The sequence below is a fragment of the Tenrec ecaudatus genome, chromosome 2 (assembly GCF_050624435.1).
Source record: "Tenrec ecaudatus isolate mTenEca1 chromosome 2, mTenEca1.hap1, whole genome shotgun sequence".
Classification (NCBI taxonomy): Eukaryota; Metazoa; Chordata; class Mammalia; order Afrosoricida; family Tenrecidae; genus Tenrec; species Tenrec ecaudatus.
In genome coordinates this window covers 147,665,945-147,687,164 of record NC_134531.1, presented here as the reverse complement: position 1 = coordinate 147,687,164, position 21,220 = coordinate 147,665,945, and the positions used below count along the sequence as shown (strand labels likewise).

The 21,220-nt window shown below is 41.1% G+C and overlaps 2 protein-coding genes across 2 annotated transcripts; both read right to left on the bottom strand.

Annotated features, from left to right (window-relative positions):
• Positions 1-136: 136 nt before the first annotated feature.
• On the bottom strand, positions 137-4,440 carry LOC142439391 (protocadherin beta-18-like). The gene has a single exon (XM_075541708.1). It carries the CDS (start codon positions 4,195-4,197, stop codon positions 1,831-1,833), a length of 2,367 nt encoding a protein of 788 aa, XP_075397823.1. The 5' UTR covers positions 4,198-4,440; the 3' UTR covers positions 137-1,830.
• A 6,365-nt stretch (positions 4,441-10,805) lies between these two features.
• Positions 10,806-14,617, bottom strand: LOC142439389 (protocadherin beta-14-like). Its single transcript, XM_075541706.1, has one exon. It carries the CDS (start codon positions 14,446-14,448, stop codon positions 12,031-12,033), a length of 2,418 nt encoding a protein of 805 aa, XP_075397821.1. The 5' UTR covers positions 14,449-14,617; the 3' UTR covers positions 10,806-12,030.
• Positions 14,618-21,220: the final 6,603 nt, after the last annotated feature.

Below are 21,220 nucleotides of genomic sequence, written 5' to 3'. Positions count from 1 at the left end.
GGCTCCAGTTTATTACTTTATAAACAAGACAACATATTCCCAAGCAGCTATTTCCTATATCGATGGAATAGTAGTTTGAAATAACTCAGAATGGTCTAAAATATTTTTTCATTAAATTTCAAGTATATTAGGTCTCAGTAAGCAAAAGGATATACAGTAGAAAGAAAGAATGCAACAAAGCTATACTCCTACAAATAAAGTGTACATCCCTTGCAGATACACATTTACACTATAATTGCCATCCTACTGTACACTAAAGATATTCAAAATAATATCTTACCTTGTGTTATTTTCTGAAAATCTCTATTAAACTATAGCAAAGAACCATTGGAAAGATTAATCAGTTCTCAAAATTATGTATTTGTTTTCTTTTTATCTTTTATTTTTTAGAGAGAGTGAGTGAGTCAGAGGGTGAGAGAGTGAGAGGGTGAGAGAGTGAGTGAGTGAGTCAGTGAGTGAGTGAGTGAGTGAGAATGAGTGAGAGAGTGAGTGAGTGAGAGTGGCTGGGAAAGTAAGTGAGTGAATGAGAGAGAGTGAGAGAATGAGAGAGAGAGTGAGTCAGTGAGAGTGAGTGAAAGAGTGAGAGAGTGAGAGTGAGTGAAAGTGAGTGAGAGAGTGAGAGTGAGTGAGAGAGTGAGTGAGAGAGGGAGAGAGTCAAAATTATGTATTCTTTAAGCTCTTGTTCTTGTCATGTATAGATTACATTGATAGTATAGAACCTTTTTAACCCCAAATATTAAGTACCTCCCTTATGAAAAGTCATAGTGGAAATCTTGAAATAATCATATGGTTTAGTCTACTAATCCACAAAAAATTATCATAGGCTGCTCCTGAAAACTAGAGGAAAAAATCCACTTATCTCTCTTAATTAAAGGGGAAATAACTTAAATCATATAAAATCATTTCTAAAGACCTTAGAAAGACAGTAGACTGGGAAGGTACTAATAAATCTATAACAGGAATATCTACAGCAAGGTTACTCTCTTGAGTTTTCTACCTCTGTTTAGATATCTCCTTCATTCTTATCTCTCAAGGGTTGACTTTTTGCACATATTCTAAACTATAATTTTTCTGGCCAAGATCCTAACAGAAGCAATATATTATATCTGGGTCCTAGATAAATTTATTAATGGAATTGTTCCACACAGATTGGATCAGTGATTCCTGGAACCTTATCTAATTATCTAGAATATCTATCTATAATTATTCTAGAGGGCATATATAATACAAAATAAATATGACAATGTATATCTCTACTAAGGAGGGGGGAGGGGAGTTTCCAGAACAAGAAATGGTGGTTAGATAGACATCACAAAAGGGATTAATTAATTTTAGAAATATTGAAATAAAGTAATTATCTGTCAATTTTCATGTATACTATAAACTGAAGTTTTATATTAAGTTGGGGAGAGACTATCTTTTCAACTGCCAAAGTATACAATTTTTGCAGGAATCTCTTAAACGGAGTTTTTTATTAAGTAAACAAAATATCAGATTAAGTTGAAGATCCTAATTATTTTATATCATGATTGTTTTAAGTAACTGGCATGAAATATTGAGAAAACTTTCTGAACAACAATGGGGTTAATATCTTCAACTCCATAAAATTTGAAGTGTTTATTAACCTAATACTCATGACTTTCAATACAAGTTGAAGATTTTATTGCCTCCAACAAATTGAAATAATAAGAGGTAGCAAACATTATCATGATATACGGTATGCAAGCATTTCTAATCTCAACTATGAAAATGAAATTACTAAAACCACAAGAAGTTCTATATAATGCCTTCACAAATGCTTTGAATTAAAAGAAAACAGACAGTAGATTCTTAATTGAACCCCAAGCCATTTCCAAAATTTGGATATTCCACCACATCGTCCATAGCACGCTGGAGTTTAAACTCACTTGCTGCAGAGCTGCCTTCCAGATAGACTTCATATTGGAAGTTCTGTGACAAAGTCCCAGTGCGGCTCACGTCCACCAAGTGGCCTGGGAAGTGACCCTCAGGCACAGAACAGCGACCCTCCCAGGTGGCCCTCCTCCTCCTGCACAGTCTCAGGGCCACAAACAGGAGCACAGAGCAGAGGAAGAGCGAAGACACAGAGGCCAACGCAATGACCAGGTAGACCGTGAGCCAGTCGGCCTGCGCCTTGTCGCGGGCGCCCTCGGGCCGCGGCAGGTAGGGCTGCGAGAAGCCGTCCACCAGCAGCACGTGCAGCGTGAAGCTGGCAGACAGGGCTGGCTCGCCATGGTCCTGCACCAGCACCACCAGCCTGTGCTGCGCCGCGTCGCGCTCGCCCAGTGGCCTGGCGGTGCGCACCTCGCCATTGTGCGCCCACACGCGGAACAGCCCTGGCTCCGTGGCCTTGAGCAGCTGGTAGGACAGCCAGGCGTTCTGGCCCGCGTCGCCGTCCACCGCCACCACCTTGCTCACCAGGTAGCCCTCCTCGGCCACCCTGGGCACCAGCTCTGGGCAGGGCGCAGAGCCGTTGGGCGCTGGCGGGTACAGCACCAGGGGCGCGTGGTCGTTGTCGTCCACCACCACCACGCGCACCAGCGCCTCGCTGCTCAGCGCCGGGGAGCCCGCGTCCGCCGCGCCCACGCGGAACTCGAAGGCGCGCAGCGCCTCGAAGTCCAGCGCCCGCAGCGCGAACAGGTGCCCGCGCTCGGCGTGGATGGACACGAGCGAGGCGAGCTCGAGGTGCGGGTCGCGGGGCGGCAGCAGGGAGTAGGTGACTTGGGCGTTGGCGCCCGCGTCTCTGTCTGTGGCGCTGACTGTGCCCAGGTGCAGGCCGGGGCTGTTGTTCTCCTGGATGTACAGCGTGTAGGAGGTTTGGGTGAAGGTGGGCGTGTTGTCATTGACGTCGGAGACCAGCACCCTGATGGTGTGCTCGGTTTTGAGCCTGGGGGACCCCAAGTCGGTGACAGTGATGGTGATATTATATTCTGCTCTAGTCTCTCTGTCCAAAGGGCTCTCCGTCAGTAGGGTGTAGAAATTCTTGAAGGTAGGCTTCAGGAGGAAGGGGAGATGGTCCTGAATTGAGCATACCATACTACCGTTCTCTCCTGCGTCTTTGTCTCGTACTCTGAACACTGCGACTACCGTCTCCGGTGGGGAGTTTTCCAGTATGGGGCTGCTAAGAGATGTCATGGTTATTTCTGGTGAATTGTCGTTCACATCTACAACCCGAACAAGAATGACTGATTTTCCAACAAGGCCTCCACCATCAATGGCTTGGACATTTATTATGTAAGACTGAATTAGCTCGAAATCTAGAAGTGCTTTTAAGTGAACTTTGCCAGAAATCGGATGAATTTCAAATGTTTGCTGCATGTCTCTGGAGGCGTGGGAAAATGAATAAGATAGTTCTCCATTTATTCCTGCATCTAAATCCGTAGCAGACACCGTCAGGACCAAGGAGTCCAGAGGGCTGTTCTCTGGTACCTGAACTTCATAGACTGGCTTCTCAAACTGAGGGGCATTGTCATTGACATCCAGGACAACAATGCGAATGGAGGCAGTCCCAGACTTGGGCGGCGACCCGCCATCCATGGCGGTTAGCGTGACGCTAACCTCGGGCTCCTTTTCTCGATCCAGAGGCTGGTCCAGCACTAACTCAGGGTATTTCCTGCGCCCACCGCTGTCTTGTAGTTTAAGAAGGAAATGGCGATTGGGGCTGATGGTGTAGTTCTGGACAGCATTCTGTCCTACATCTAGGTCTTGCGCACTCTCCATTTGGAACGAGGTTCCTGGAGCAGAACTCTCTGGGATTTTCAAAAGGACGTGCTTGTCTAAGAACGTGGGGGTGTGATCGTTGATATCTTTAACCCAAAGCTCCGCCCGAAAAAATTGCAAAGGATTTTCAAGTAACACTTGGAAGTGCAAAACACATGGTTCAGCGAGACCGCAAAGTGCCTCCCGATCCAGTTGCTCATTTGTGAGCAAGTCTCCGGTGTGCAGATCCAACCGCAAATGTGGTGTGTAGTCATCAAAGATGACTCTGGCTCTTCGAGCAGGCAGATCTTCCACCCCGGAACCCAGGTCTTTCACTACGTTGGCTATAAAGGAGCCGACCTCCATTTCCTCCTCCACAGAATAGCGCCGGGTTTCAGAACCCACTAGAGATCCTCCTAGGAAAACAAAGAAAAGCAGCACTTGCCTTTTCTGCGGACTGGTCCCCTCTGCCGGCTCCATGGCCCCTTTACCAAACAGCTCTCCAGCAGGCGTGTCCACTCGATCTCACGCAACTCGGGAAGTCATTTCTGTTATCTGTCAACCTTGAGGGTATCGATTTGTAATCCTTCCGAGGGGAGTTATGGACGCCCTACCTTTCCCTTAAAAGCCTCTTTCTCGCTGCCTCTCTAGCCCGCTCAAGTTCACTAGCTAAAATGTTGCTGCCGTTCAAAATGTTCGCTATCTTATCCTGCAGCGCCACCATCCGGCCATTGTGATAGCTCGGTTTTAGACAAAGTCAAATACAGATGAAAAAACGTCTCACGTGTGTTTTTTGATGACTTTGAAGTGTGCTTTTTTCTATATGTCTGTTTGTATCCCTGAGTTGTGGTTCGAGGTGGTGTGTGGTGCTATGATCATTACACTACGAGCAAAACCAGAATCGGCCACAGCTGTGGTGACTATAAAAAGTACCCTTAAAACATTGTCAATTCTGGGGGGCAGTAGGTCTACAGCAATTGAAAGAGACAAGGACCTTGCCCGAAAGCAAATAGAGAAAGAGAACCTTCTCCTAGACCTTAGGCCGACACCTTGCCTTTGAATTTCTACCCCTAAAAATTGAGAAAATTAATTTTTGTTCTTTACAAACAAGCAAGAGCACAACAAACATAATGTCTCCTTCAAATAAACAAAACAGTAACAATGTAATGTCTGCCCCAAATAAATAATCTCACTGTGAAGACAATTTGTGAAACAATAAAAACTGAGAAGAGTATTCTTTCCAATCAGTGACTTTGGTGTGTGAGAGAGGAACGTGGGGCAGGGGGAGCTGAGGGCTGAGTCTTCTCCAGTTCTCCGCAAACTCTCTGAACTCCTGGAAAAGAAGCCATAAACCAGACACTGGATGCAGTATTTGCAGATTGTTGTTTGGGGGAGGCTGGATATTTTGGGATGTGCAAAAAGTATACTTTATTTCGGAAGACTCTATAGGAAATCTCCCCAACACTACTCTATAAGTAATCTCACCAACAGAGTGTCCAGTTTCTCACAACTTAAACAAATGTTGAAAAGTCCGACCCAAGTTTTGTTGCATCATTTTGCTGACTCAGCCTTTCCTAGTGAACACTTTGAATCATCCAGTCATGGATTTGCTCAGCAAATATTCAGTGAACTTGTTTTTATTAGGCACAGTAGTGTTATAGGTGAAGTAATAAATGAGACATACATAACTCCTGCCCTGAATAAGGGAGGCAGAAAATGATAACACATTGTAAGTATAATTACTGCCATGAGAGGGAAAGTTGATGTTACTCTAAGAACATAGATGAAGAGCACTCACTAGAATTTGGAAGTACAGGAAAAACTTTTCTAGATGAAGCATATTCTAAATTGATAGATGTAAAATGAGTAATCACACATCAAACAGACATTACATGTGTGGTGAACATTTCCAGGCAGACTGAAAGCACCATTGTACAAAACCAAGATGAGAGAAGTAGTTGGGAGGAAATGAAATCCAGTGCATGATTGAACCATAGAGGAAGAGGAGAAAAATGATGAGACTGCAAGGGTGGAAAAGTTGGCAAATATTCTGTAATCCATGTCAAGACATTTTGGTTTTATATCAGTGGAAATGGATGGTTAATAAAGGATTTAAAACAAGAATGTGAGATGACCCTTCCTGCACTTCAGAAGATCATCTGGTTTTAGGAAGGAGAATAAGTTAGAGAAGGAGCAGAGGAGAGAGAAAGCTAGGTAACAGATGCCATAGAGGAACTAGGAAGGCAGTAGTAGGTTTGTAATAGAAGGATGACAGTAACATGCCAGCATCCAGGATGTGGTGATAAATTAGCTATAGAGAATGTATGTTAGAGAAGAGAGTAAAGACTTTCTTTCAAGACTAGGGTGCTGAGTGGATATTGGTGTTATTAACTAGCCTCATAAACACAGGCAAAGGAGGAGAGAGAGAAACAGGTAGGGAGTAGTAAATAGGTTTAGTTTTGGGGAAGAGAAATTGTTCGTTTAAAATATGTTGAATTTGAGGTGTCCAGAGATAATACATATAATCATATAAATTATTTTCAAGTATACAGATATGAGTGAAGTTGAGTAAAGTCTTTGAATTCCAGAAACACATTTCAGATTTGTTGGCTTCAATGTTCATTGAAGCTCTTAGATGAAGATGGGCGATCCTCGATAGAGAGAAGGATCTTTGAATTAGTTCTCAGAGAATGGCTACGGTCATAGAAGACCAACCAGAGGAACAGTGGATGTCACATGAGATGAAGAAAGCTAGAAAGAGACAGGTCTAATTCCTTGACCCCAAATTCTGGCAAGAAGTGAGAAAGACAAAAACTATAAGAGATAAATGTCTTTAAGCTCCTTCACTCCCATCTTCTTGATGGCTTTCAAACTCAACCTATTCAGTTGATCAGGTTATCTATTTTTTAAAACTTTACATGCAAAAACTGTTTAGATCGAAAGATTTGTTAAATTCTTTAGGTACATTGAAGATATTGCCCATTTTCTTTTAGTTTCCATTATTGTTCGATTGCTAATCAGGCATCAGTGTAATCATCACACTTTTGACATTTAATTGTCCTTTTCCTCTGGCCAAAAATATTCTCATGTTTTTGTTTTTGTGAAAATCACATGTTGATGTTTCTAGGTATATATATATATATTCCTGTTAGGCTTATTTGTGTCTCTTGAATCTCTGTGTTGATATTTTGATTTATTCCAGAAAACAACTCAGGTATTATTTCTTCAAATATTGCTTCTGTTTTAGTATTTCTCATTTCTTCTTCTAAAATCGGATTACACGTGTTATATTTTCTTGCTCATAGGTGTAGACTTTCTTAACCTATTCTGTGTTTCTAACCACCTCTTTTGTACTTTAATGAACATTGCATTGCATACTGGGTAAATTGTGTTCTGATCTATCTTTTATTTAGCTAATTCTTTGTGCTTTGCTGTTGTTAGATGTCATCAGGACCGTTTCAGTTCATAGCAAGCAAGTGTATACACAATGGAAGGAAACAGACTTGCTCCAGCGATGTCTTCACAATTGTTAGAACAATGGTTTGAGCAGCACTGTATCAGTTTGTCTCCGGCAGGGTTCTCTTAATCGTGGACCTCCTACTTCCTTAAGGGTGCTGCTCTTCTTCAGGGCCTAATAAGATGTCCAAAGTATATGAGACAAAGACTCACCATTGTCATGTCTAAAGAGCATCCTGGCTGTACTTCTTTCTGAGAAGATTTATGTGTTTTTCTGAAAATTCCTGATAGGTTCAATATTATTTTACACCTCGCCATTCAAAGGTATAATTCTTTGGTTTCTTTATTCATTGTCCCTTCACATGATGTAATGGGAAATACTATGGTTTGGGTCAGGTGCACCTTAGCTCTGAAATCTTTGCTTTAAAATACTTCCCAATGTAATAAATACACCATTTGATTTACTCATTAGTACTTCCATAGGTTGATTGTGGAGCGAAGTAAAATGAAATCTTTGATAATGCGCACACTTTCTCCATTGAACGTGAAGTTGCTTATGGGCCTATTTTGAGGGTTTTTGGTTTCTTTATGTTCAGGTGTAATCCATAGTAAGGGACTAAGTCTTTTGTCTTCAGCAGTAAGTGCTCCATCTCCTCTGTACTTTCAGCAAGAAGGCTATCGTTTACATGTTGCTGGCTGTGTCCCTCCAATCCTAATGTTATGTTCTTCATAGAGTCAAATTTCTTGGATTATTTGCTCAGTATACAGGTTGAATGAGTCTGACAAAAGGGTACAGCCATGACACATACCTTTCCTGATGTTACACCACACAATATCCCCTTGGTTTGTTCCAAGACTGTTGGATTATGTACAGGTTCCCTATAAGTGCTTGATTAAGTGCTCTGTAATTTCAATTTTGGGCAATGCTGTCAATAAATTTCTATTATCTATATAGCAAGCCTTTACATAGTCAGTAAGAAACACAAGCAAATAACTTTATGACATCCTTCACTTCTGCCAAGATCCATCTAGGTCCTCTTCAGAATTTGACTTGAATTTCTGGCAGCTCCCTGTCAGTGGATTACTAAAACAAATTTTGAATCATCTTCAGCAAAATTCTACTTGTGTATGATGTTAATGATATTATTAAATGATTTTCATATTCCACTGCATTATCTTTCTTTGGAAAAGTAATAATATGGATCTCTATCAGAGAGTTAGCCAGGTAACTGTCTTCCAAATTTATTTGAAAAATGGGTGAGTGCTTCCAGTACTGCATCCTTTCTTGAAATATTTCCATTGGTCTTCTGTCAATTTTTGGAATGTTGTTTTTGCCAGTGCCTTCAGTACAGTTAGGACTTCATACCATTGGCTTTTGATTATATGCTACCTTCTAAAATGGTTGACTTAGACCAATTTTTTTGGTACAGTGATTGTGTGCATTCCTCCCATCTTGTTTTGATGCTTCTGCCATTCAATATTTTTCCTGCTAACTCTTTCTTCAGTTCTTTCAATTTGAGGCATGACAAATGTATTCTTTCTTTTGAGTGTTTTGACATTTCATTAATATACTTTACCTTGTCTTCCCAAGCCATTTTTTGAAATCTTCTGTTTCTCTCCTTTACTTCATCATTTCTTCCAGTTGCTTTAGCTACTTTTTGTCCAAGAGCGAGTTTCAGAGTCTCTTCTGGCATTAATTTAGATCTTTTCTGTTATTCCCACGACCTTTTGCTGTCTTCATGTATAATGTCCTTGATGTCATCTGTTATTCTTGATGTCACTCTTTGATTAGTACCTAATTTTCTGTTAAAACATTCTGTTTAGCAATTTGATTATGATGCTTTTTCATTTCTAGGAACTCTCTTTTTAAAAATAATCTGTCACATTTGTCATTTTTGTTTCCTATAATATTCACATTTTATTTTATTTCAATTGGACATTTCATTTATTATATACTGGTAGTTGCAGCATTTGAAGTGCTTAAAGTTTATTTCTATAATCTGTTGTTCTGCTCGTGGTGTTGTGTTTCCTTGCATGTACACTTATTTTTGACTGGGTTCGAGTTACAAACATAAGAATTATTTTATATGAGCAATTTGAAGCTTGGGAAGAAGAAGAATCATTTTATAGAAGAGCTGCATTTGATTCTATCAGGACCTGAAAGCACTACCTGTCAATGATAACTTTAAATTCAGTTCAAGAGTAGAAATAAAACCCAAGTCTTTCCACACAAAGACTCATCCATTACTTGTTTGCTCTCAATCTAAAGGTGTAAATCTTGAATATCCAGGGTTACTGATGGAATGGAATTTTGTAAACTTCTCATTTTGATAAACTTTCCTTTCCCCTTCATGACATAAAACCATCAAAACGAAGGTTCAAAATTCCTAAGATCTCAAATGTTCTCTGGGCAAGAGTAGATTTTGTACTCATCTATCTTACTGGATTTCCTTTTGACCTTGAACTTTGACTTGACAACACATTAGTGTCATCTTAGCTAATTGTTGAAGGGGTGGTCTATGTTTTCAGTGGTATATATAAGTTATTCTACCCTTACTTAAAATATAGAACCTCAGGGATATTTTATTATATCTCAAAATCACCAGTTAAATCTTAGAGAATAATTTTTCACTAACTTCATATGAATAAATAAACTCTATAACACTGCAAACAACTTAAATAATCTTTAGAAAAGACAAGTTTTGATCTTAAAATAGAATTAGCTTCCATTTTTATTTGCACTATTTATACCTCCCACCACACACACAAAGTATGCAACCTTCTCTATAGCTTTCTGCTCCATTCTCTCTCTTTATCGTCCCCTCTTCACACTCTCCTGAACTTAGGTAAACAGAATAGAGTTTTTCACATTCTTCCCCCCCCCAGAATTTAAAATTCATCTTTAATTTTTTTCTTGATGGTTTGCACTTTTAGAGTCTTATTTAAGAAATGCAGGCCAATTGTAAGGTCAGAAATATATTTTTACATCATTGCTCTTTCCTCCATTTCCCCAGTAAAAAATTCTTGTAGTCTATTAACACTTCACTTCTGGCAGCATATGTTTCTTTAGGCAGCAATGTAGCATGTGCTAGTCACATTGTGTAAAGTACATGCATGGTCACATTAATCTTTTGCCTACACTAAATTCTGGTTGTCAAACTCTCTCTCTCTCATTGTCCACTAAACTATGCAGTTGTATATTGGAGACACTATAATTTATAGTATAGATGAGGCTTCTATAAACTGTTAATGGAGAAACAGTTATTTTTGTGAATACCTCAGAGAGACTATAAGGTGCGATATTTAATATTCATTTTTAAGAATGAATAGGAAAATGAACTTAAATAATTTTAAACAATTTAAATTTTCATTTCAATTTTTGGTGAAGTTTTCATCTTGTACTCTTGTGATGAAGACTATTTCACTTAGGATGATATCTTGAACTTATTTTGGTTCAAAAATTAAAAGAATAGAAACTTTAAAATAGTAAACAATATCAAGACCCAGAGCATTATAAGATTTTTTCCACACAATAACATCACCAGAAATAGTTCTTTAAGATTATATACATTAAAAAATCAATAATTCAATGTAGTCACTTTTATTTTGTCATTAAGTGAGCTCTTGTAAAATGCTATATAACAGCAAATGCTCTCTAGTAATCAATATAGAAAGTAATATTTGTTAAATGTAAAACTTTGCAAGCAGAGAATGATATGATCAAATAAAAAATACTCTCCACCTAGATGAACAATCTTTTTTTTGAACAATCTTTTTAATTTGGGTTTTTTAAAGTAAATTACAATATTGTAACATTCTTAAATGCTTCAGGAGCCATCTTAAAACTTAAGAACATTTACTTGCTTCACAATAGTATTATCACAAGAAAAAAAAGCAATCGCTTCTTTTTTATATAATTTGTTCTTGTTGAGAATATACACAGCAGAAAACACATCGATCCAACAATGTCGACATGTACAAGTCGGCGACACTGATGACATTCTCCAGTCATCTTCCTTTCTGAGTTGTTCCCACCCCAGGAACATAAATCCTCTGCCCCTGAAGGCTGTCTGTCTAACCTTTGGAACGATCGAGGTGGCACAGACATTTAATTCTTTTCTTGTTAATGTTTTAATTGAGATTTGAGTAAGCGTTTACAGAGCAAATTTCTTGTCTCTTCCAGAAGTCATACGTATTTTGTTTTGTGATGTTAACTGCAATCCCCATAAACTAACAGCACTCTTCCTCGCTTCCTTCCTGGGCTTGCAGTTTCTATTCTTTCTTAACCCTGCCTTCCTTCGGAGCTCTTTCTTGGGCAAGCATTGTCCCATGGACTTTGTATTGTAAGGAGTGCTTGGCCACCCCACCCCCTCCCCTGTACTTGGCTTTCCTGTGAGGACTGCCTGCTATTGGGGGAGGGAGGAAGCTGAGCAATGGAGGGGAGGTCAGCTCCAGGTCCAACAGCTCTAAAGAGCACAATGTTCACAACAGACAGTCTTTGCTAATAAGCTCGACTCTTACTTGGCTCCATCTCTCAGAGACTACTTTTGGCTTTAGGTTTAAAATGTTTAAAAGGCTCTCTCAGAAGAAGTTTTACTTTTTTGGGGGGCTTGGGGGGAAAGGAGGGTAATTCCTGCTTAATATTACTAGGTGGACTACATTAACTTTAAAAGCAAGGCATGCAAAATATATTTCCATCTCCTTGCAGTCACAAGAAAGACTTCTAAAGCAAATTTGAGGACAGGCTGAACAATGTTAATGATGCATGCAATGGTAGCATAAGATAAATTTTATAGATTAGGTCAAAGACATCGGCAGTTTTATGTCAAGAAAAATGAAAAATTTAAATAAATTACTTTATTGGATGTTGAACCCAAAATTACTCCGTGAGTTGGCTTCTCCACCCACATTCCTGCCAGAATCCTGGACTGGGAGGTTAGGAATAATGGGCTTCAGAAATTTAAACTCATTAGTCCCAGAACCTCCTGTGAGACACACCTCATACTGGTAGCTCTGGGACAAGGTCCCCGTGCCGCTCACGTCCACCAAATGGTCTGGAAAGTAGCCCTCAGGAACCGAGTAGCCACACTCCGCTGCAGCCCTCCTCCTCCTGCACAGTCTCAGGGCCACAAACAGGAGCACAGAGCAGAGGAAGAGCGAAGACACAGAGGCCAACGCAATGACCAGGTAGACCGTGAGCCAGTCGGCCTGCGCCTCGTCGCGGGCGCCCTCGGGCCGCGGCAGGTAGGGCTGCGAGAAGCCGTCCACCAGCAGCACGTGCAGCGTGACGCTGGCAGACAGGGCTGGCTCGCCATGGTCCTGCACCAGCACCACCAGCCTGTGCTGCGCCGCGTCGCGCTCGCCCAGCGGCCTGGCGGTGCGCACCTCGCCATTGTGCGCCCACACGCGGAACAGCCCTGGCTCCGTGGCCTTGAGCAGCTGGTAGGACAGCCAGGCGTTCTGGCCCGCGTCGCCGTCCACCGCCACCACCTTGCTCACCAGGTAGCCCTCCTCGGCCGCCCTGGGCACCAGCTCTGGGCAGGGCGCAGAGCCATTGGGCGCTGGCGGGTACAGCACCAGGGGCGCGTGGTCGTTGTCGTCCACCACCACCACGCGCACCAGCGCCTCGCTGCTCAGCGCCGGGGAGCCCGCGTCCGCCGCGCCCACGCGGAACTCGAAGGCGCGCAGCGCCTCGAAGTCCAGCGCCCGCAGCGCGAACAGGTGCCCCTGCTCCGCGTGGATGGACACGAGCGAGGCGAGCGCGAGGTGCGGGTCGCGGGGCGGCAGCAGGGAGTAGGTGACTTGGGCGTTGGTGCCCGTGTCTCTGTCTGTGGCGCTGACTGTGCCCAGGTGCAGGCCGGGACTGTTGTTCTCGCGGATGAAGAGGGTGTAGGAGGTTTGGGTGAAGGTGGGCGCGTTGTCATTGACGTCGGAGACCAGCACCCTGATGGTGTGTTCGGCTTTGAGCCTGGGGGACCCCAAGTCAGTGACGGTGATGGTGATGTTGTACTCGGCTCTCATCTCTCTGTCAAGTGCTTTGTCATTAACTAGAGTGTAGAAATTCTTGAAGGTGGGTTTAAGAATAAATGGGAGGTCATCCTGAACCGAACAGGCCACCTTCCCATTGTCCCCAGAGTCTTGATCTCGCACACTAAAAACAGCGACAAGTATCTCTGGTGCATTCTCTGGAATTCTGTTTGTAATTGAAGATATGGTCACTTCTGGTGGGTTATCATTGATATCCACGACTTTAATCAGAAGAACGCATTTTTCTGAAAGTCCCCCGCCATCCATTGCCTGGATATTTATAGTATAGGATTGTGTTACTTCAAAATCCAGGAAAGCTCTTAAGTGAACGTCTCCTGATGTTGGGTTGATTTCAAAAGTTTTACGAATGTCTTCGGATGCAGAGAAAAATGTGTATGATATTTTCCCATAATTTCCTGCATCCAAATCCTTAGCAGAGACCGTGATAACGCAAGAGCCAATGGGCATGTCCTCCAAGACCTGCACCTCATAGAGCCCCTGTGGAAACTCGGGGGCGTTGTCATTTATGTCCAAGACTTTGATGATCACTGTGGTTGTTCCCGACCTGGGTGGGGACCCACCATCCACAGCCGTAAGTGTTAATCTAAGTTCTGGCTCCTCTTCGTGATCCAATGGTCTGTTCAGGACCAGCTCCGGGGATTTCTGTCCTTCACCGCTGTCTCGGACTTTAAGGTAGAAATATGGATTCGAGCTAATTGTGTAGTTTTGGAGACCATTGTTTCCTATGTCTGAGTCTTGAGCACTCTCCATCAGGAATGTGCTCCCGGTCGTGGTGCTTTCTGATACTTTCAGAAGTATTTCCTTGTCCAGGAATATAGGAGAGTGATCATTTATATCTTGGATGTGCAGCTCAGCCCGAAAAAACTGTAAAGGATTTTTCAGGAATACTTGAAAATGCAGCACACAGGGCTGGGTGGAGCTACACAGCTCCTCTCGGTCCAGTTTCTCAGTTAAGATCAAATCTCCGGTCAGCAAATCAAGGTGCAAGTGCTCTTGGTTATCATCAGACACCACCCGTGCCTCCCGGGAGGAGAGCTCCTCCACCCTCAGCCCTAAGTCCCCTGCCAGGTTGACTACAAAGGAGCCAATTTCATTTTCCTCTGCAACAAAATAGCGCCCAGATTCCAGGGCCGCCTGAGACAATCCCAGCCAAACAAAGAGAATGTAGACTTGCCTTGTCTGCAGAGCTAGCGCCCCTCTGGTCTCCGTGGCTCCTTCAGGCAACATCTTGTGTAGAAATTAGAGAGCTCAACCAGAATTTTGGAAGCTGAGATTCTGGGGGTTTTCCCCCTATATGAAATACCTGGAAGGTATACAACCCTCCTGAAGCTCCGTTAATAACCGCTCTCTTCAGCGGCCAGGCAATCTCTGTTCCCCTCAACAACAGAGGCCACAGAGGCATCTGACAGATTATTTTCATCTTATCCTGCAGCGCCACCATGCGTCTCTCTTGTTTTCTTAAAATTTCTTGCCTGGACAAATAACAGGAATACAACTGGAATAGACGGGGACTTCAAAAGGTCATGGAAAAGTGGAATAAAAAGGTAATAGAAATTTCCTGTAAAATTTTAGAATCTCCATCATATCTTAAAGTAGATATGAGACATATATAGTACCTCTAAATATTCCAGTATCTCTAATAGAAAGTGACTTTTAAAGACTATAATATTCATCTTAGTAAAAAACTTAGCAATAATGCCTTGTATTTTAAAATTACATAGTTCATATAATTTAAACTCAGTCTGTCTTTTCCTAATTTTCTCCAAAATCTGTTGTTGTTTTTTTAAAAAAAGGAATGCCCATAAACTGCAATTTAATGATCACTTTTTTTGAAGCCTGACAAGAAGGAACCACTAAGTGCTGAAGAAATTACATGTTTTACAGGCCACTTAAAAAATCATTTTATTTGAGACTCATACAACTCTTATCACAATCCATACATACATATATTGTGCCAAGCACATTTATCCATTTGTTGCCATCATCATTCTCAAAATATTTTCTTTCTACTTGAGCCCTTGGTATCAGCTCCTTATTTTCCCCCTCCCTTCCCCACCCTTCCTCATGAACCCTTGATAATTTATAAATTATTGTTTTGTTATGTCTTATGCTGTCCAATGTCTACCTTCACCTACTTTTCTGTTGTCCATCCCCCAGGGGGGTGTTATATGTAGATCATTGTGATCCGGTTTCTCCTTTCTCCCCCACCTTCCGCTTCACCTCCTTGTCTTGTTACTCTCATTATTGGTGCTGAGGGGTTTATCTGTCCTGGATTCCCTGTGTTTCCAGCTCTTATCTGTACCCATGTACATCCTCTAGTCTAGCCCATTTTTGTAAGGTAGAATTGCGATCATGATAGTGCATGGGTGGGTGGGTAGGAAGCATTGAAGGACTAGAGGAAAGTTGTGTGTTTCATCGGTGCTATACTGCACCCTGACTGGCTCGTGTCCTCCCTGTGATCCATCTGTAAGGGGGTGTCCAATTGCCTACAGATGAGTTTTGGGTCTCCACTCCACACACTCCACACAGGGGGACCTCATTCACAATGATACAATATTTTGTTCTTTGATACCTGATCCTATCGACACCTCGTGATCACACAGGCTGGTGTTCTTCTTCCATGTAGACTTTGTTGCTTCTCAGCTAGATGACCACTTGTTTATCTTCAAGTCTCTTTTTTTTAAGACTAGTCAAGTGCAGTAGTGGGGGGGTGGGGTGGGTAGACAAATTGACTGTAAGCAATCGTTGTGAGATCTCACTACCTTTGGACCAGCCTATCTTCAAGTCTTTATGACCCCAGGTGCTATATCTCTTGATAGCCAGGCACCATCAGCATTCTTTCCCACATTTGCTTATGCAACCACTTTGTCTTCAGTGATCGTGTCTGAAAGGTTAGCATAATGGAATGCCAGTTTAATAGAACAAAGTGTTCTTGAATTGAGGGAGTACTTGAGTAGAGGCCAATGTCCATCTGCTACCTTAATACTAAACCTATAAATATATGCTCATAGCTTTATTTCATCATCATCATATATAAATATACTTACATATGTACATGTTTAGGCCACTTCTTGAGAAATTAAAAATGCAGTCTTTTTTCCACTTGTAAACATTTGTTTTGTTTGGTCTTCATAAAAATTTGTTGAGCTCAGCCCTTTATAGCTAATAAGCCACTATTTTTCATTTTAATATTAAAAAACATGTCTCCTAAAAAATTATCATCATAAAATGATAAAGTTAAGTATGTATAATTCTACTTCCCTCAGCTAAGAGGTGTCTACCTTCTTCTCAGAGACAATACCAGTTCCTTGTGTTTGTTAGTAGATGTCATTATGTACTGGCATATGTCTATGTAAAATAATATTATTAAATTAAATCCCAATGATACATTTGTTTGTGGTGTATGTGAAGAAATATAATACATGGTCCACCTTCTTAGAACACTTAAACATAATTATAAAACAATAAAGAGATGGTAATTTAGGCTGGACTAGCTTCATGGGCAGCACACTTAGAATATGGGTGTGCGCACCCAAGTGTGCCTACATTTCTTTGGTGACAAGTATTCACTTTGCAAATGAAACTGTGATTGGTCTTGACCAGAGTACATCAATGGGTTGTTGCTCAGGGTTAGTGAACATGTCAAATGGGAAGCAGAGCATGACAGCACTGAAGACACCGGACAGATATCCAGGACAAGGGGGCATTGATAAAGAAGAAATCTCACCACCACACAAAATAAGAACATGAGCATTTGGCTTCTGTTTCTTAATTGTGAAACTATCACTCATATGCATAAATCTTTTAGTAACTAAAGTAAGTTGGATTTAACGCTTGAGTAAAACCAGAGACATACTTTTAGTTGTGTTCATCCTTTCATTAAGCAAGCATTCAATTATTTTCAGTTTCAGGCACAGCACTAGATTGTAAGATAGTTACAACCCTTACCTTGATGGATCTTGTAAGTTAGAAATATTAGTAGACAAGTAAATTAAAATATAATAATGCAAAAATATATATGATAATGCATGCAGAGGTAAAGAGTAATGTAGAAATGTCTAGAAGCAACATTGTGTACTGTTTAGGCAGCATAGGTAATAGTTAGGAACATGGATTCTGGGCTGAAAATGTCTGATTTTCAGAATCCTGACTCTGCTGCTTACTCGCTCTAGACTTGAGGCAAGTTAGTTACTTAGCTTTTATGTGCTGCTGTTTCCTCACCTGTAAAATATGGTTAAAGAAGTATTTATTTTCTAGGATTCCTTTTTATAGAAGAATGATTTAATTTTTATAAAATAGCTAGTAAGTGCTAGCGTTAACAAACTAAGTGAAATCGAGTCTAGATTGGGGACATCTGTAAAACTTTTCTGAAGTAATAAATTGTGATCTGAGGGAGCCAGCAAGGAGAAGATATATTTTTCCCACAGGCATTTTCCATATTTCTTGAATTTTGAATCATGATAGGAGATATTTAAAGTGACATTAGGGATAAAAGTAGGGCTAGAAGATGAATAATTGTAGAAGTCAAGTAGTGCGTGTTTTTCCTTATATGGAGGTCATTCAAGGAGCCCTGAGGACAGCGCGGGTTACACAGTGTGCAGCTAACCAAGAGGTCAGCAATCTGACCCCACCAGCCACTCCCTGGGAGAACAGTGACAGGAGCAATTCTACTTGGTCCTTCTCACTCGGAGTCGGAATAAATGTTTGTTTTATTTGGTTTGGTTTGAGTTGAGGGATAATTCAAACACAATGCAGATTTTAAAACACGATTGACATGCTCACATTTACATATTTGAAAAAAAAGTCTGTCTTGTTGAAAGATGGAGAATTAATAAGTGTGACCAGAATCAGTGAGATCAATGAGGAGATGTCTGTGGCCTGTTTCAGGGTAATACCAGTGTGTCTAGAGATATGAGGGATGGTCAGAAGGATATTTAGGAGGTACTGGTGATTGACAGTTTGCAGGGGAAGAAAGAGGAGAGATTCAAGGATGATTAGGCAGTTGGGTGACAAGTAGTGTCATTCACTAAAACCAAGAACACTGGAAAAAATGTTGAGATGGATGAAGATTATGTGTTCAATTTTGGGCACACTGATACTGAGGAAAACAGCTATCATACATACATCCTTGTATGGAGGATGTTTATGTCTCTCTGTGTGTAACTGAAGCTTATGAAATCTGAGCTGGAGATATTGACTTTGGACTTGGGGATTTATCAGGATACATATGGTTATGAGAGCACTAAGACAACCAAGCAAAGGTCTGTCAAGTCCACCCAAACTAGATGATGACCTGCTACCATTAGCAGCTACTCCTGAAAGGAGAGCGCAGAAGGTCCTGGATCGAGTGGGAGAAAACTGTGGAACAAAACTCAAAACCATACAAGAGATCAGGCTTACTGGTTGAACAGAGAGAGGTGGGACCCTCTAGACCAATGGTTCTCAATTTGTGGGTTGCAGCCCTTTTGGAGGTTGAACAACCCTTTCACAGGGGGCGCTCAATTCATCACAGTAGCAAAATGATAGTTATGACATAGAAATGAAAATAATTTTATGGTTGGGGTCACCACAACATGAAGCGCTATTAAAGGGTCATGGCATTAGGAGGGTTGAGGACCACTGCTCTAGACATATACACACCCATGTTCATCATGGCACTGCTGACCATGCAAGAAGATGGAAACCTCAATGCTGATCCATAGAAAAATGACTAAAGAAAATTTTGTACATATGCACAATAGACTAATGTACACCACTAACCATCAACACTGAAACCACAAAGCACCTCATGGCATGGATTGACGTGAGGAATATTATACTGAGTGAAACTAGTCAAACACACAAAAGGGTAAGTGTTGTATGACACCACATTTATACACAGGAAAAACAAGAGAATGACTTTCATGCCAAAAGGAACAGAGTTTGGAGGTTATCAAATGGGGGAGGGCAAGTGAGGGAAGAAGAAACAATAGGCTAGAGGACTGACGGACAGGCACTAACCTGGGTAGAGAGGAAGATAGTAATCCACAAGAGGGAGAGGAGAAGAGAAACCAAATGGTAGGTGGCATAAGTTACTGGGAGGCTTGATAAGTAATTTCAACTGTTAAACAGAAATGTAATGATCTGCAATATAAAAACTCCACCAAATTCACCATTTTCCAGAAATATTTACTAGATCAATGGAGTCTGGATTGGTGGTGGACTGGAAGTAGAAAGAAAGATGAAGATCTATGCTTATAAATATTCTTAAGTGATTTCCCCCCCCCCATGCTCTTGGTTACATCTAAACTATGTTATTTTAGGTATTGTGGAGTCAGATCTAACTCACAGAGCCCCAAATTATACCAGGAGAAAGCCCTGTCCAGTATTGCCCCATCTTCATAACTGGTTATTCTTGAGCCCATTGCTGCATCCTTGTCAATTCACCCGGGGAAAATCTTCCTCTTTTTCACAGACCTTCTCCTTTGCCAAGCATGATCTCCTTTCCTAGATACTGGCCCCTCTTGATAACACGTCCCACGCACATTAGACAAGGTCTAGATCATTTCTAAGGAACATTCTACTGTACTTCGTCCGAGGCATTTTTGTTTCTTCTCCTGGCAGGCTCTGGTGTAACCAATGTTTTTCACGAGCACTGTAATTCAAATGCTTCAATTACTCTCAGATCTTCCTCATTGTTCAACTTCCACATGTATGTTAATTGACTGAAAATACCATGGCTTGGGTCAGGTGCACTTTAGTCCTCAAAGTGATGTCTTTGTCCTTTCACACTCTAAAGAGGCCTTGTTCCGACATTCTATATTCGATTTTTGGCTGCTGCTTCCATTAGCATCAATTGTAGATCTAAGCAAAATAAAATCCTTGATAGCTTCAGTCTTTGTTTATCATAATTGGTCTAGTTGCGAGGATTTTTGAGTTTTTCACACTGAGGTATAATCCATATTGAAGGCTACATTATTTGATATTTATCAGTAAGTGCTTGGCTTACATCAAGCAAGATTGTGTCATGTACAAATCACAGATTGTTAATGAGCCTTTCTCCTATTCTGATGTCACATTATTCTTCACATAGTCCAGCTCCTGGGATAATTTGCTCAGCATGATGAAAGAACATCATCGATGCATACTTTGCCTGATTTTCTCAGGCAATAACCCTTTGTTCTGTCTGAAGACTGCTTTTTGGTCTGAGTACAGGTTCCACATGAGCATGATGAAGTGTTTGGGAATTCCTAGTCTTCAAACTGTTATCAGTAGTTTCTTATGATCCAAAAAAATTGAATGCCTTTGCATAGTTAGTAACACACAATAACCTTTCTGCACTTTATCCCATGAGTATGAAATAATTCTGAATTACTGATCGTCTATTCTTTGACTGATGCTATTTGAGTCACATACACTCATTTAAATTTAGTTATAAAAGAGATACTTTGATGGAGGGGAGATGAAAAAGAAGGAGATAGAAGCAATTTTTAAAAAAATAGGCATTTAAAGCACAAGAGCAAAATTTGTTTTCTAACATCATGTTTTAAGGCAAGAATTAAGTTACTTAAGTTTGGGCAGCTGAGCTCCTGAAGACTTGGCCACTCTCTAGCAGAGCGCCAACATGACAGTAGGTAAAAACAAAAAAAACATTGCTAGAAAATAGATTCCCTTATTAAGTAAAAATATCAAAATGTGGAGTTATTCTTTCTCAATCTATCCTCTAGTGCATTTTAGAAGGTAATATCTCCATTGCTAACTCTTCCCCAAAGGCTTGTACACTCTCAGACTTACAACACATCAAAGTGGGGGGTTGGGTTTCTCCGAGGGACTCAAATAATGCCCCATTTTAAATGTCCTTTGAGTTTGGGGAACAAACAAAATTTACAGGACAAAATTAAGTCTGAGGGTTGGATGGGATACGGGTTTCCAGTGAAATATCATAGACAACCCTGGCTACCCTTGAAGAATGAGCAGATACATTGTCAAACAGGGAAAAGAGAAAACACCTCGGTATAAT

Bases quoted from the DNA above. Each gene is read 5' to 3' on its own strand.
- LOC142439391 (XM_075541708.1), bottom strand. From the start codon at position 4,197: ATGGAGCCGGCAGAGGGGACCAGTCCGCAGAAAAGGCAAGTGCTGCTT.
- LOC142439389 (XM_075541706.1), bottom strand. From the start codon at position 14,448: ATGTTGCCTGAAGGAGCCACGGAGACCAGAGGGGCGCTAGCTCTGCAG.